Consider the following 16,013-nt stretch of genomic DNA (forward strand, 5'->3'; position numbering starts at 1 on the left):
CTGGACCAATGGTCTGCGTTTGTCCTCTCATCTGTGGTGACGCCAACTCAGAGGTGTGCCGAAAATCCCTCCTCGAAAATCCCTTGACTGTTCTTTGCCGTCATGCTGACGTGGAGAGCTTTGATTGGCCTAACGTCAGCCGTTCACAAATTCCGGAAGATATGTTACGGGGTTGTGCTTGCTTGATGGCAAAGTTGGTCGGAGTTCTTAAAGACTACACTGTACAGTATCAAGCCGACAACACTACTGACGTGAAGTGCCACTACGGTTAACTTTCTGTGCTCTACTAGCCCATTGAACGTCGTGGTCGTGATTTTCGTTATCCTGTGTTTTGTGTCCCAGGCTAGTTTATCAATACGGTAAGTTTTGCAGCTGATTTTGTTTGTATTTATATCGTCTCATTGGTTATATCCATGAGCCTTCAGGATGTCATTCGCCTAGGACCCTAAGCTGAACTTGTCCAATGGGTTATGTCTTTAATACCAACCGGATCCAAATAAATGAAACTTTACACTTAATTGAAACATTAGCAATTGTTTGAAAGGTCTAATCATTAGCAACCTAGTGGATTTATTTGTGAAAAGCTGGCAGAAGGCCACTCTGTTAGCCTTTGTTTTGTTGCTATTATGCTTAGCCTCTCTTGATTTGTTATCAGGAAGTGTAATAGGTTGATTTAATAGCCCAACTGAAATGTTGATTGAACGAGCTGCCTAGCACTACCAGAGCAGGGGCGTCCCTCCCTACCTTTAAGAAGCTCTTGAAGACCAAACTCTTCAGAGAGCACCTCCCTTCCTAACTTGCACTTCTACTACTACTACTACTTAACTTGCACTTAAAGCAGTTACATTCCTGCACTTTTTTCTTTTTCTTATGAAAAATAGTATTTATTGTTACACTAGGTCCTTATTGCTCGAAACTTGACTGTTCTCTCGTTGTACGTTGCTTTAGACAAAAGAGTCTGCCAAATGACTAAATGTAATTGTCTTGGTCCCTAGATGTTTGAGATAAAGAAGATATGCTGTATTGGGGCTGGATATGTGGGGGGACCCACTTGCAGTGTTATCGCTCAGATGTGCCCCAAAATCCGTGTCACTGTAGTTGACGTGAATGAGTCCCGAATCAAAGCCTGGAACTCGGATACACTGCCCATTTATGAAGTAGGTTGAGCTGCACACCATCACGTATTAATACTCACTTATACTAATACTGAGAGGGAGAGCTCTCAGCAATGAACTTATAAACTTAGCCTGTATCGCGTTGAGTCTTACGATGTAAATAAGTTGTTTATGATTCCACCTGTGTAATTCGTGATTCCATTGTATGTGTGTGTGGTTTTTAACTTTCTCTCTATTGTGTAGTCTCAGTAATGCTGAGGTGTGTCTCTTCTCTAAAGTCTCTTTGTTTGTCTGTAGCCAGGCCTCAGTGAGGTGGTTTTCTCCTGTAGAGGTAAAAATCTCTTCTTCTCCACTGACATTGATGCTGCCATCAGAGACGCAGACCTGGTGTTCATCTCTGTAAGTCACACGCATGTCTCTCAATCGGTTATGTTAGTTGATGCGTACCTGAGAAAGAATATCCCTGTGTGCACACTTAATATAGGCAAACATTGAACTTCTATACCAATGTGTAGTAACATTGAATTGAACATAACTCAGTTACATAACCCAGTTACATGGGTACCTACCCTTTCTTTTAAAGGCAGTGGTCATTGTTGACCTTTTATTGCCCTCTGTGTCGTAGGTGAACACCCCCACTAAGACATATGGCATGGGGAAAGGTCGTGCTGCTGATTTGAAGTACATTGAGGCGTGTGCTCGGCGCATCGTTGAGGTTTCCAATGGTTACAAGATTGTCACGGAGAAAAGCACTGTGCCTGTCCGCGCAGCTGAGAGCATCCGGAGGATATTTGATGCCAACACCAAACCCAGCCTCAACCTACAGGTGTGTGTGTGTGCCTGTGTGCCTGTGTGCCTGTGTGTGTGTGTGTGTGTGTGTGTGTGTGTGTGTGTGTGTGTGTGTGTGTGTGTGTGTGTGTGTGTGTGTGTGTGTGTGTGTGTGTGTGTGTGTGTGTGTGTGTCTGTGTGTGTCTGTGTGTGTCTGTGTGTGTCTGTGTGTGTCTGTGTGTGTCTGTGTGTGTGTGTCTGTGTCTGTGTCTGTGTCTGTCTCTGAGATTTTACACACTGATAGTCATGTTATCACTTCTCTGGCTGTGCAGGTGCTGTCTAACCCAGAGTTTCTTGCGGAGGGGACAGCGGTGAAGAACCTGAAAGAGCCAGACCGTGTGCTGATTGGTGGAGATGAAACATCAGAGGGTCAAAGGGCCATCCGTGCTTTGTGTGCCGTTTATGAGAACTGGGTCCCCAAAGCCCGTATCATCACCACAAATACCTGGTCATCTGAACTCTCCAAACTGGTGAGGACACGCATACAAAGCAAATATTATAATCACGATATGGGGTTCCATTCAAGCCTGTCGGTCAGTGTAGTATACATCTGTCTTGTGTATATGAATGTCTTCCTTGAATGATGAGTTGACTCAGGCAGTTTTCTCTTTCATGTGTCGTAAGGCTGCGAATGCATTCCTAGCACAGCGCATCAGCAGCATCAACTCCATCTCAGCGCTCTGTGAGGCCACTGGAGCAGACGTGGAGGAGGTGGCCAAAGCCATCGGGATGGACCAGCGCATCGGCAGCAAGTTCCTCCAAGCCAGTGTGGGTGAGTAAGGGTGAATCACTTTAGGCAGTGGTTCTTAACCGGGGTTCGATCGAACCCTAGGGGTTTATTGAGTCAGCCTCAGGGGTTCGGCAGGGACAAGACACACACAGTATAGCCCGGTTCACACTAGCAATGTCGGGCCGTTTTTATATATACATATGTTTTGAAGAAATCATATTTTATTTTTCCAATTACGAAGGGTTCGGTGAATGCACTAAGGAGGCTTGCAGGGTTCAGTACCTCCAATAAGGTTAAGAACCTGTGGTGTATTTCTCTAAATAAACACGCAGTAGACGGTCAACCATTTGCTTCCAAAAACACGTTCTTTACTTAAGTCAAACATGAATACAGGCATCCCAGCATGTATCTGATTACACTGAGAAACTACGGCACAACAGAGCCTCCAAAGGTCAAAAGTCACAGAACCACTGAGGTTAAGAACCACTGACTTAAGGGCTGAAAGTGTTAAACATCACTGTTAGGGCTCTGCGTCTGAGCTCTGAATTGGGCTCTATTGTGTGTTCAAGGGCACCAAATGTCAAGTCTCAGTTGTGTGTCTTTGTTGTTTGTTTCAGGGTTCGGAGGGAGTTGTTTCAAGAAAGATGTGCTGAACTTGGTCTATCTGTGTGAGGCTTTGAACCTACCTGAGGTCGCATCCTATTGGCAACAGGTGTGATGACAGACACGTACATGCATACACACACACACACGCATAAACACACACACAAGCATACACACTTACGTAAACAGTGGAAATGTACTTTAGTTACCTCAGGACTCCGGAGATGACTATAACTATATTTATTAGACAACAACAATTGCAATTGGGCTCACTCACAGCACAAGGCTGAGTGAAGCAATGATATATAGTCAGAAGTTTAGCGTTCAGCAGGGGTAACCACGTGGTGGATCTCTGATGTCTGAGGCTCCCTGTCTTGCAAGGATGGCAGTTTTGCACAAAGTCGACAGTTCGACCCTTATTTTCACCTCTGGTCTTAACATGCTCTTGTACATATGCAGACCCAGTGGCACCTAATAATCTAAGTTACACACTCGCAGAAACACAGAAAAGCCATGATCCTACATACATAAGCACATGTTTCATAAAAGTTTATTATTAATACAACGCCCTTATTATATCAGAATCAGAATCAGGTTTTACTGGCTAAGTAAGTTTGCACAAACAAGGAAACCGGCTTGGTCAAGTGGCTGTCAGTGTGCTTACACAAAACAATACAAGCAGTGCAACGGTTTAAGAAGTCTAAAAAAGTATATACAAGGAGGAATGCCTATATACAGGAGCTGTGAATTGTAACACAACAATAGAAGAAGTGGGAGAGTCCAAGAAGTGCAGGGATAAATATTAGACGGTATGAGTATGACGGTTATACAGTGAGGGTGAAATAAATAAATATGATTGCAGGAGTAATTGTACAGTGGTTTGATTAATGATCCAGGGTTATTGCACAGTGCCACAATGGGTTAGCTATTCTTAAGTCATTAACAGTGCGTTTTGACAGATAATGTACATACTTTGCCCTCCATGCAAGTCATGTCTCACAATGAGTCAGCATTTTGGGAAGAGGAGATCTGGTGGAGGCGCTGTTGCAAAGGCCAGAGTATCCCCCAGGCCTGGTTGAGTATCCCAGGCTTGGTTAAGTTTTGGACTGCGAGGTTGCTCTTAACTCTCTCCTTAACGAGGACTTAGTTGCAGTATTCCAGAACTTATTATAGCTTTAGCAGGCCTAACATACAAAGACTCTGGCCCATATTTGTCACCTCTTTTACTTGCTGAAAACAAGCAGCAGGCCACCAAAGCCGCATGCCACCAAAAGACCGAATTAAGATCAGGATTAATGCAATTACATCAAATCCATCAGAGGTAGCTAGTGTTTGCTAGCTCACTGCTCCGGGTTAGTGTAACTTCACTTCACTGTGTGTGTTCACTGGGTGCTGTGTGTGTCACTACCCTGGATGGGTCAAATGCAGAGGTGGAATTCAGAGTGTGTGTGTGTGTGTGTCTACACCACCTCTGCCATAGTCACTTTCACTTTTTCACTTTGGAAAGGAAGGTTGTGAAATACTGTCAGATATCCACAACTGCCAATACGGCAACTGCACTGGACTTGCTTCCGTCGAAGATTAGGAACAACCATGAGTCAGCCATGTTCTCCTGAGTAGTAGCAGATTCACTTCTGATCAAAACCCTATGGTGCAGTGGTTCTTAACCTGGGTTCGATCGAACCCCAGGGGTTCGTTGAGCCACTCTCAGGGGTTCGGCAGGGGACAAGACACACGCAGTAAAGCCCGGTTCACACTAGCAATATCGGGCCGTTTTTTTATACATACCTACGTTTTGAAGAAATCATATTTTACTTTTCAAATTACGAAGGGTTCGGCGAATGCACTGATGAAGCTGGCAGGGTTCAGTACCCCCAAAAAGGTTAAGAACCACTGCTATAGTGCATAGGAATCATACAATGAACCAGGTTCTGAAAATGAGAACTGCTGTCTTTGGCCTTACAGTAGTGAACAGATTATGTGTGTTTCCAACGAGACCTGTGTGAGTGTGTTTCTCACATGCTGGTGTGTTACTCCCTGTTACCATGAAGGTAATCGACATGAATGAATACCAGAGGAGACGGTTCGCTAGCAGGATCATTGATTGTCTGTTCAACACCGTGACGGGCAAAAAGATAGCCCTGCTCGGCTTCTCCTTCAAAAAGGACACCGGAGACACCAGGTACACACATAACCACACCACTCGGACAGAAATGACATACCCTGTGTGATAGACTTTAGCCTGAAATTCTGTTTGTTTTGTTGTGTTTTGTACTCATGAAAAGTGAATCTGTTTGACATTTCACCTTGTTAGTTTAATCTCTAAACTTTCCTCCACTGAACTCACACCCATAACAACCCTTTTTTTTTTTTTTACACACACACACACACTTTTGAGCCTCAGAGCAAAAGTCATTCTGTACTAGTGTTGAAACCTCAGACCAATGTTTGCCCTAGGCATGGACTGTCTATGGGATACCTTTAGGAGTGCACATGTGTGATGTTTGTTTAGAAATAAAAAAGTAATTTTTTTAGTCGTGAAATCTCAGTACTCATCTTTTAGAGTACCATTGTGACCTGTAGATTTGAATCTTTTTGGGATTTATTCAAATTGAACCATCTTGTGTTTTAATAAATGATTTAGGTCTGTTGGGGCTGAAGACCTTGTCTTGTCATGTTTGTTACCCATAAACTAATTCCTTTTCATTTCCCACACAGACTGGGTCCTATATTCATAATCTTAAAGGAAGATGAACACTGAAACCATCTGAGACATTTACTGATTTAACTGTCCTTGTGTGTAAATCTGTCAACAGGGAGTCCTCCAGTATACATATCTCTAAATATCTTATGGATGAGGGGGCAAAACTGCACATCTATGACCCTAAAGTACTCAAGGAGCAGATCATACAGGACCTCTCAGGAGACAACCCAGAAAGAGGTGTGTGTGTGTCTGTGTGTGTGTGTGTGTGTGTGTGTGTGTGTGTGTGTGTGTGTATAATATATATCTTAATGTGAGGAGATATAGTAGTTAGCCATATATAGGTGGTGATGTCATTTAATAGTCTGACGTCTCTTTAGTGTCTGACCTGGTCACCGTGACGACGGACCCCTATGATGCATGTGAAGGGGCCCACGCTCTGGTCATCTGCACAGAGTGGGACATGTTTAAGGTAATTAAACAGTTAAACACGTGTGTGTGTGTGTGCGTGCGTGTGTGTGTGTGTGTGTGTGATATATGTTTAAGGTAATTCCCCTTACTGTCCTCTGGACTACATTACATAACACCGAATATGTGCTTAGTCTGAACATGTGAGTGATGGTGTCTTTTCTAGGATCTGGACTATGAGAAGATATACGGCCGCATGCTGAAACCAGCGTTCTTATTCGATGGACGGAGAGTTTTAGATCACCTGATCCCACAGCTCCAGAACATCGGTTTCCAGGTACAGGTTCTCTCCCCACTCCCACACACTGCTGTATCAGCATCTCAGCATTACGAAACAGGCCATTTTATCAGTCCGTAACTTATACGGTATGTTTTTCCTCTACAAATACACTACTGAGTGCTGTAGCGTAGTTAAGTGTAGGATAGGGTTTAAATGCAAACTTGCATATTGTCTTCATTGATCAGTAAACTGGCAGAACCAGAGGAATGGCATTCTCTCCTATACAAACCCATCCCGACACACCTAACACACCTTAAACGCATTCTACCAACTAATTGGAGGGCGGGCTGCGAAGCATCTCCCCCACCCACACCCAGGGCCTCTTTCATAAAACAGGTTGTGCAGAAACCATCCTTCATTTAAGGTCTAAGGTCTTTCTGAAATGTACATACATGTGATTCAGAGAAAATGGACGCATACAAAACATGCGTGCTCTACTCACAATACTACACAAATTATTGTGAAATCGTGCACAGCTGAATGTTTTAGGCCTCTGCCTTGTAAATGCTCCTTTATCAATATAATTGGCCTATAAACATGTTTTAATTAAATATATAGCCTAACTTAACAGTATCTAAAAATACAAGTTTTTAAAGCAATGATTATTTCTTCATCAGATTTTAAATAGATTCTCACCTGTAAAAACAATCTGTAGCCTAGCTCAACTGCCATGTTCTTATATGCATAATTGTGTTCCAGACAGTGCTTAGGGTTTCTTAGGGATCTTGTGTTTCCATGCGATCAGCTTTTGCTTGCAGTCATACTTTGTAAGGTTGTAGGTTTACTTTGGACAAAATAGAATAGTACCATATTTTCCCAACAATTAACCGCACCGTATGTAAACCGCATTACAATATTTTATGTAGTTGTATAAAAACACACCCCCGGTATTGGCACCTGTGTATTATCCACAGTTTATAGAATGTTACGTCATGCCATGTAGTTGTGGTACAACCGCTACTAGCTATTTAAAAGTTATACGGAGTAGGGAAGGGCATTTTGAGCAAAAGAAATACACCTACAACCCTTCCCTCCACGCACACACCCAGAAATACCCCATTCCCAGGCGTTGTGAACATCATTTATTGAGCATTTATTTAGTGTTATGTTGTGGTGTGGGGATGGACACCAAACGTTTTAGTCTAATTGTTAATGGATCCCCTGACACCCTAGTACCATGCATGACAGTCTTCTGAAAGGCTTGCAGTGGGAATTGCAATCATTAAATGAATGTGTTTGAGAAGGCCAGAGTGGAGGGGGGACCCCTCCTCCCTCATTCGCTAACATTACATTGATATCGCATTAAGCCTTTGATCCATTCTCTCAGGATTGTGTAATATCTATGTGAAGCCATTTAACATGACCCGCAAGTGTTTGTGATCATATGAACCCAAGACTGCATTTTATTGGTGAGCTGAAGGTAAAACCCCTCGGGGTGCCTGTGCAGCTTCATATTAATGAGTTCATTTTCACCAGTTAATATTCACACAAATTAACCTGAGTTCATCACACACTAGCAGCTGCCAACTGTTAAAATGGTTCCCTAAGCTAGAGATAGCTAGCATAGTAAAAAAGTTAGAGACCCTCTGGGTTCCTGTGCAGCTTCATATTAACACAAGTTCATTTTCATTTCATATTCAAATGAGTTCATAATACACCGAAAACTAAATGAATTCCTGTGTATAGGACGCACCCGAGTATTAACTGCAGACCTTTTGTGAAATGAATGTATAAACCACGGTTAATACAGCTGAAGCAGATGGGGAGCACTTTCAGCCACAGACTGATCCCTCCTCGGCACACCACAAAGTGCCTTGGCCAGTCCTTTGTGCCAGTAGCCATCAGACTCCACAACCAAACATTAGTTTTATGGAATGTATGCCAGTGGAGCTGTACTATGTTGTCATTATTTCATCTATTTATTTTATTTTTTATTCAAATTTGTATTAATTTATTTTGTATGTTTATGTATGTACTTGATTCCTACTACCTTGCTGCTATGACAACTGAATTTCCCTCACGGTATTAAAAGCTTATCTTATCTTATCTGACCGTAACGGCTGACCGTGACCGTGACGGCTGGTCAAACGGTTGTCTGTGGGTTAGCAATAGAAATCCGAGGCCATGGTTTAAGAGGATAATCTTTGTCACTTTTGTGTTGTGGTGATAAGAAAATGAATAGGCCATATTCATAAATTCCCTTTCGTGTTGCGCTGTCGGAAATATCATGAGCACAAATACCACCATTCTCTTCCTTAACCATAGTAATTGGACATTTTATCGGCAATAATAGATTGACCAAAATCTTTAAATGAACAGTAAGGATTGGTCCATTAGGCTACCCTACGAATTTTCGGGGAAAACGATAGCGTTTTTAATGGACCACGCTATCATGAAGTAAGTAGGCCCTAAAGGCCTATTTATTTTCACTTTATTATGTAGGCGTACTTCTCATTCTGCAACCCATGCACAAAGAAAGTAGTGTGTGTTTGCGTGTGTGTGTGTACAGTCTTGAAATAAGTCTACGGCTACTACAACCCCTGTTCATACTGTTAGAAGAAGAGTTACAACCTGACGTGGAGCTGGGTTCTTTTCCACATCAGAGACAGTTTTTATAAATATGGACTTTGATGTGGACTTTAGAGTACAGACATTCTAAATCATAACCTGTGCGTACAAACATTTTATAAACAAGAACCCTGACCTACATTCTATAACTGAGATATAAGGGTGGACAGACAACAAATAAGAATTGAGTAGTACATAACGAAGTGCTAAGATATCTGGACTTGACAGTAATTATACACTTTGGAAGCTGAGAGAAGAGATCAAACTGAAGAATTGTAGTTTTTGGTCAGTTAAAGATAAAGGACCATTTGTTATAATCTACCTTACAAGAAGCTTTTGTTTGTTTTTCTGTCTGTGTGTGTGTGTGTGTGTGTGTAGATCGAGACCATCGGTAAGAAAGTGACACCAGCCCGGATTCCCTTCACCCCTCCTGCTGGAATGACGCGTGTCGCCATCAATGAGCCTCCAACCAAGAAGGCCAAAGTCTGACGTGCCGCACACAGACCCTTCTCTTACAGGGCCACACAACTCTTGACGTGCTTCACGCCGACTCCATTCTTACAGGGCCAACGTCTGACGGGCTTCACACCAAGCCTTCTCTTATAGGGCCACACAACTCTGATGGGTCCACACCAACTCTACTCTTATAGGGCCACAGTCTGACGGGCTCCACGCTGACCAGTCTCTTAAAGGGCCACACAACTCTGCATTAGAGCTGTTATCGCTCATGTTGTACAGTAATACATAAACAAACCAGCTAAAGACTCTTGAAATACCCCCAACAGACCTCATCCCCTAGCTTTAAACTAGCATTTCTCCCATTTAAAACAGGCCAGTGTTAAAACGCAGATTACTCCAGGTTAGTGGTGGGTGATATATTTATCAACAAACACCATCCCATCACAAGTATGAGGAATAGAAACCATCTATTACTTACTTGCCTGGGGTGGCAGTCCCTTCAGAATACGGTTAGTGTAGTCTACATGTCAAGTTCTAGTTGAGATTTATAACACTCAATACCAATCGCATCGAATTAACTCTAATGTCTGCCTTGTCTAAGAACACAGACTTATCATGTGTGTGTGTGTGTGCATGGTTTTGTTATTTTTTAATGAAATCTTTTATATGGCATGGATTTTATGAGAATGCACAAATTGAAGATTGTAATACTGGACCAATCAGATGAAATGTCATTAAACATGTTGCATCTTGTTCACAGCTTTATTCGTATTCATATCCATATTTTACAAACTCTTTATAAAGCAGCTACAATGGCAATATCAAACTCTCACTATGAGAGCATTTATGAAACTTAAATTAACTTAAGCGTGAGAAAATTAACAAATGAAATATGTATCCTGTGCAGATCTGAATAGTGACACAAGCCTGTGTTTGCTGTCCTTTACCTCGTTTGGTCCTTTCCCCAAGATTATGTATGTGTTATTAAGTGATTAAGTTATTGTAGGAGTAGTTATTAAGTTATTGTAGTAGTAGTTATTAGATATAACTGCACAGAGGAGATTGGATGGATTGACATCTGAAGTAGTGAGGATCATTCGGATGTAGCTGCCTTCCTCTTTTCTAGAAGGTTCTTCAGGAAGAATTCACCTGGAATATGGAAGAGTTATACGTTTAACCTAGCGCTAGTTTATGGTTGGGACATGGTAGATGTTTGAGTTCATTACACAAAAGGAAAGTAGGCAAGTTAATGTGATGTTCCCATATGTGTAAGATCATATTAATTCCCATTTATAACGTGTTTCCTTCCTACCTGCTTTATATGAAGAACGCACAAGCGGACCACTCGCTGTGTAGACGAAGCCCAATTCTTTCCCCACCTTTTCCCAGTGGGCAAAACGCTCTGGAGTGACATACTCCTGCACCTGTATACACACACACACACACACACACACACACACACACAGGTAAACATGATGTTATTAACGTTACACTGGATCTCAAACAAATCCACACATGTAGAGATCAAGATTGAGTTTGGACTAAAACCAAGGCTGACCTTCAGGTGGCGTTTAGTTGGCTGCATGTACTGACCCAGAGTCAGACAGTCTACTCCATTGTCACGCAACTCTGAAACACACAAACACACATTACTCTGACAAACACACAAACACACATTACTCTGATACACACACATTACTCTGATACACACACACACATTACTCTGAAACACACTTTACTCTGAGTAACACACAAACACACATTACTCTGATACACACACAGTGTGTGTATGTGTGTGTGTGTTCCTTCTCGCTACCTTTCATGGTTGAGTATATCTGTGCATCAGTCTCTCCCAGTCCCAGCATGATGGAGGTCTTGGTGAGGATAGCGGTGTTCACTGCCTTGGCATGGCGTAGGACAGCCAGAGACTGGTCAATGTTGGCCCGAGGGTCACGTACAAACCTGAAGCCAAAATAATATTACAGGAGGGAGTCTCTCTCACACACATAGACACGTTGCAGGCTTCCATAGCACCAGCATTTTCTGTAAATGTATATTTTTGTATCAATCGGTATTTTCTTTCTACTCTGTTTAAGACTAGTGAAAGTGAACGCAGAACCTAAGATGGGAAATGTTAATAATTTTGTGAGCAACAGGATCTAATCAATAATCAAAAACGACCATAGACTTATGTGGGCGAGGCGTTTAAGTGTATGATTGGTAGTCTTTCTGCCCCCTGCTGTTGAGAAATCATATTACTCCAAAAAACAAAGCAGGACTTTGACCTCATGTACACAGAAGGCCAAAAGACGCCCCCTTGTGGAGGCTAAGTATTGTCCTTTTGTAGCAGAATTATGACATCATTTTATTCATAAGAAATAGAAACAAAAATAAAAGTCCCCATTTCCCCCAGTTCAGTGCCTCATGGATTGTGTATTAAAGTAGGTCATTATAACAATCCCCTCATTCGAAATCGCTTCATTCAATAGGACGGTTCATATTTACATTTACTCACTTAGCTGACACAGTACAGTACAGTTCACCTTGGGTAATAAACTCATCAACTCAGTGTTTTTAGCACCATGTTCTACTAGTTGAGTAACAGGAGGACTAGTACCCAATGCTATGTACAGAAAAACCAAGATTTTCACAGAAGTATGTATTACCATGCCAAACACCATGTGTGAGAATAAATTGGAAGCATAAAAATCAATGCATTGAATGCGAGTCACACAAATATATTGAATGGATGTGAAGCATTCTGGTCTGTTATTTTTTTTGACAGAACTAGCTTTCAAGTCTACTCTGACCTGAGATATCTATGATCTAGATCAGGTGATTGGCTGTGTTGGCTCCTAACCCCCCCCCCCCCCCCTCCCCCTCCTTGTCAATAACCAGTATGTACACTACAGAGTGGGTTTGTGTGTTTGTTACATTTACATTTAGTCATTTAGCAGACGCTTTTGTCCAAAGCGACGTACAAGGGAGAGAACAGTCAAGCTAAGAGCAATATGGAGGGGAAGCTTTCTGTGAGATTGCAGACAGGTGTTGGGGTATACCTACTTCTGCAACTCTCTCACGGTCTCCACATTGTGGGCGTACACATCCAGCCCTGACAGGGCCAGCTTCTCCACGGCACTCAGGTCTCCACGGAAGTCAGGAGTCAGGCATTCCACCAGTAGGGTCGGGCTCCTGCCACAACAACAGAGCAACACACACTCAGTGCGGTCCAGCGTGTCAGTAGGAAATGTGGCTATTCATGAGTTCAAAACAATATGAATACGAATACTACCCTAGATCAAATGACCTAACCAACAGTGAATTATTTTCATGGCTGTTCTGACTCCTTCAACGGTTCGCAGAGTCACCTGAACGACTACATGGTTGTGTCTCAGCTCCTTTGCTTCTTCTAGCTAAGAACGGATATAGATAATGAACCCCTTACCTCTGCTTCAGGTTGATCACTGTTTGGGCAAAGTGTTCTGCCCCTCCGTCAAGTAAGTCTGTAATACACAAACACAAAGTTCACCTCATTTTCACCACAACCTTATTTGCATCATACCACCAGACTTTAGGAGATAAACATTAAGTGCCCGAGATCTGATTCCCACAATATCATTGCTGCTATGGGTAGTTTTCCTTTTAGGGTGTGATCAGATTGATTTACTGTTCCTTTGTGACTTGAGCTACAAAGACAGACCAGTGACTTCTAGTGCAATTTGGATTGCTAACATTTTAGCTAAAGCCCTTGCTAGATTAGAATATATGGAGAGAAAAAAAACAGAAGAGTGCCTCTCCATCTTACCAGGCACTCTGAGATTCTTCTGAATGAAAAGTGCATTAAAAATAAAATGAATTATTATTATTATTATTATTATTATTACCATCTCGGTCCACTGAGGTCAAGACTACATAGTCCAGTCCCCAGGCAGCTATGGCTGTTGCTGTATTCACTGGCTCATTGGGGTCCAGTGGTGGAGGCTTGCGAGCGGTCTTCACAGAACAAAATCGGCATCCTCGCGTGCATGTGTCCCCCATCAACTAAAGAGGGAGAGGGACAGTGTCACAGAACCACTAAAGAGAGAGCAATTCAGCCTCTTAAACTAGAGGTTTTATCTGTGGAATAAGTGCTGACTTATATATAGTATGCGGTACGAGTGAAGTACGTGTTCTCTCTTACTGACCATGATTGTGGCAGTAGCTGTACCATGCTCTCCTCCTCCCCAGCATTCTCCAATGTTTGGACATCTCGCCTCCTCACACACCTTTAAAAGTGACACACACACACACACCATTTTTTTAATTGTAAATAATTGAAGCGTTTCCTACTTGACATTCCGTATTTCTGCTGTTTTTTAAAAGGTCAGCTTCTATAAATAACACTTTCTGGTCTGCAATCATGTCTTTCACTATAATAATTTGTATTCCACTGTACTCTTATTCGATTGAAATTAATCTAATAACACATTTAGCCTATTTTATGGATTTAAATGAAGACCTCGATCAATTGTGATGTTAGCATTTGGCAAAATAGATTGATAATGATGATGATGATGCTGATGAAGAATGAAATCAAATATAGACCTGTGTCATTGTAGGTACAAATAGCAACATCCATAATGCTTATTTGTTGCCTCTCCAATGACAATTCCATACAATAGAATCAGTGTTTAATATTAAAGTCCTTCATTTCTAATATGCTATACATAACGGCAGCAGGAGGTGATGCTGCTGTGTCATCAGTAATTGACGTATCTTAAAAGTGATGCATGAGTGATTAAACGCATCTCATTGCTCATGTAGGCTATGTCCTTCCCTGTTTCCTTCAAGTTTATACTAGAAGTAGGGGATAGGACGTAAGAAGGAAGGAAGGAAGAAAGGAAGGAAGGGAGGAGTCTGTGTCTGTATCCTCCACTCTGTGCCTTACCGTGTGCAAATTCAGGTCTCTCAGTGTGTTCTTGAGTTTGTTGAAGTTTTTGCCAATAGGGATCTCTGTCTTCAGCCAGGGGGGAAGTCTCAGCCTAGTGGAGAACAGCAGTTTCCAATCACATAGTACCAGCATGCACCAACACAGTTCCCAGTCAGTATCATACAGAAAACAGCACAGGCCCTTTGTACCTTGACACTGACTTGACAGTGACTGAAACGCAATAGGACAAAAGTATCTTGACATTAGTAGGACTTATCTGAAGGATAAGCTCTGGTCAGAAGGCCTTATCTGAAGAAGCGGCATTCAGAAGTTGAGACATTCAAAACCTTTCCTCATGACGTATTCAGTGTTAGCTAACAAATGCACCAGCGTTCATTGACCAATGGCTTTACACCAGGGAAACCAAAACAAACAGTATTCGTTTCATAGTTCAACCATCTCAATAACTTTGACTGTCTAGTGAGTTAACTAAAAACTGAGCTCACCTCTCTCCTTTCTGGCGCTTCAACTCGCCACGGTACTCTTCCCATTGGCCCTTGTCTGAAAGTTCACCTGAAATAAAGTCCTGTAGATCAGGCCCGTCTCCACTTAATTCCTTCTTGCGATCCTTCGTCGTGGGAGACGCCTTCGCGGCAGTGGACAAGCCACTAGTGTAAATCTGCAGCCAGTAAAGCAATCAAACCCTGAAATATGAACTACTTAGGGAGCAGAATCTTTACTCCGTTCTTTCACACCAGTGTAGCCAACAGTGTCAAAGTACAGTAGCGTAGCTCGGATGACAACGTTGCCTGTTACTATGAATACATTACGAAAATTCAAGGAAATGCAGTTCAATACAATCTTAAATAGCTCCTCAGCCAACCGAGCTAACGGACTGGCTACCAAGTTAATTTAGGATACAGCTGACCAGGTGACCAACGTTAGCGTCAACGTTAACGTTTGCACCAACACCAGTTGGCCGTTAAAATTATTAGAACGAACACACACTGAAGATAAACTTACATGTGATGCATCGATACATCTAGACTGGAGAAAAAGATGATTACATGTGAAACGACCAGCAACAACACAACTTTGTTTTAACAACGCCATGACTAAATGGTGGCCCCAACCTTCCGTCAATGACAACACATATCGTTTATCGATTGCTTCGCCCGTTCCAGACAACAAGAATGTCAACGTTTACAAAAACGTTCGATATTTGAAAACAGTCATAATACCACAACCCAAACTACATATTTTCAAAGATGTTCTCCAAAAATTGAACTCTGACAGATTTTAAAACGTTTGGATTAATTGTTTCGGTAATCACATTGTTTTCCCTGCCAAAC

At 42.1% G+C, this 16,013-nt stretch overlaps 2 protein-coding genes across 2 annotated transcripts; one reads left to right on the forward strand and one right to left on the reverse strand.

Annotated features, from left to right (window-relative positions):
* The first annotated feature begins 252 nt into the window (after nt 1-252).
* On the forward strand, nt 253-9,788 carry ugdh (UDP-glucose 6-dehydrogenase). Its single transcript, XM_080858862.1, has 12 exons — nt 253-359; nt 996-1,157; nt 1,413-1,514; nt 1,741-1,941; nt 2,216-2,413; nt 2,568-2,715; nt 3,291-3,385; nt 5,328-5,458; nt 6,093-6,217; nt 6,358-6,449; nt 6,612-6,722; nt 9,672-9,788. The coding sequence occupies exons 2-12, from the start codon at nt 996-998 to the stop codon at nt 9,780-9,782; spliced, it is 1,476 nt and encodes a 491-aa protein (XP_080714988.1). The 5' UTR covers nt 253-359; the 3' UTR covers nt 9,783-9,788.
* Nucleotides 9,789-10,460: 672 nt separating this feature from the next.
* lias (lipoic acid synthetase) lies at nt 10,461-15,940 on the reverse strand. Its single transcript, XM_080858974.1, has 11 exons — nt 15,685-15,940; nt 15,168-15,340; nt 14,680-14,773; nt 13,937-14,017; nt 13,637-13,793; nt 13,198-13,255; nt 12,816-12,944; nt 11,569-11,714; nt 11,311-11,381; nt 11,065-11,176; nt 10,461-10,901 (listed from the first exon to the last, which is right to left on the reverse strand). The coding sequence occupies exons 1-11, from the start codon at nt 15,772-15,774 to the stop codon at nt 10,846-10,848; spliced, it is 1,167 nt and encodes a 388-aa protein (XP_080715100.1). The 5' UTR covers nt 15,775-15,940; the 3' UTR covers nt 10,461-10,845.
* Between the last annotated feature and the right edge of the window lie 73 nt (nt 15,941-16,013).

This window comes from Sprattus sprattus, assembly GCF_963457725.1.
Source record: "Sprattus sprattus genome assembly, chromosome: 20".
In the NCBI taxonomy this organism is placed as follows: Eukaryota; Metazoa; Chordata; class Actinopteri; order Clupeiformes; family Clupeidae; genus Sprattus; species Sprattus sprattus.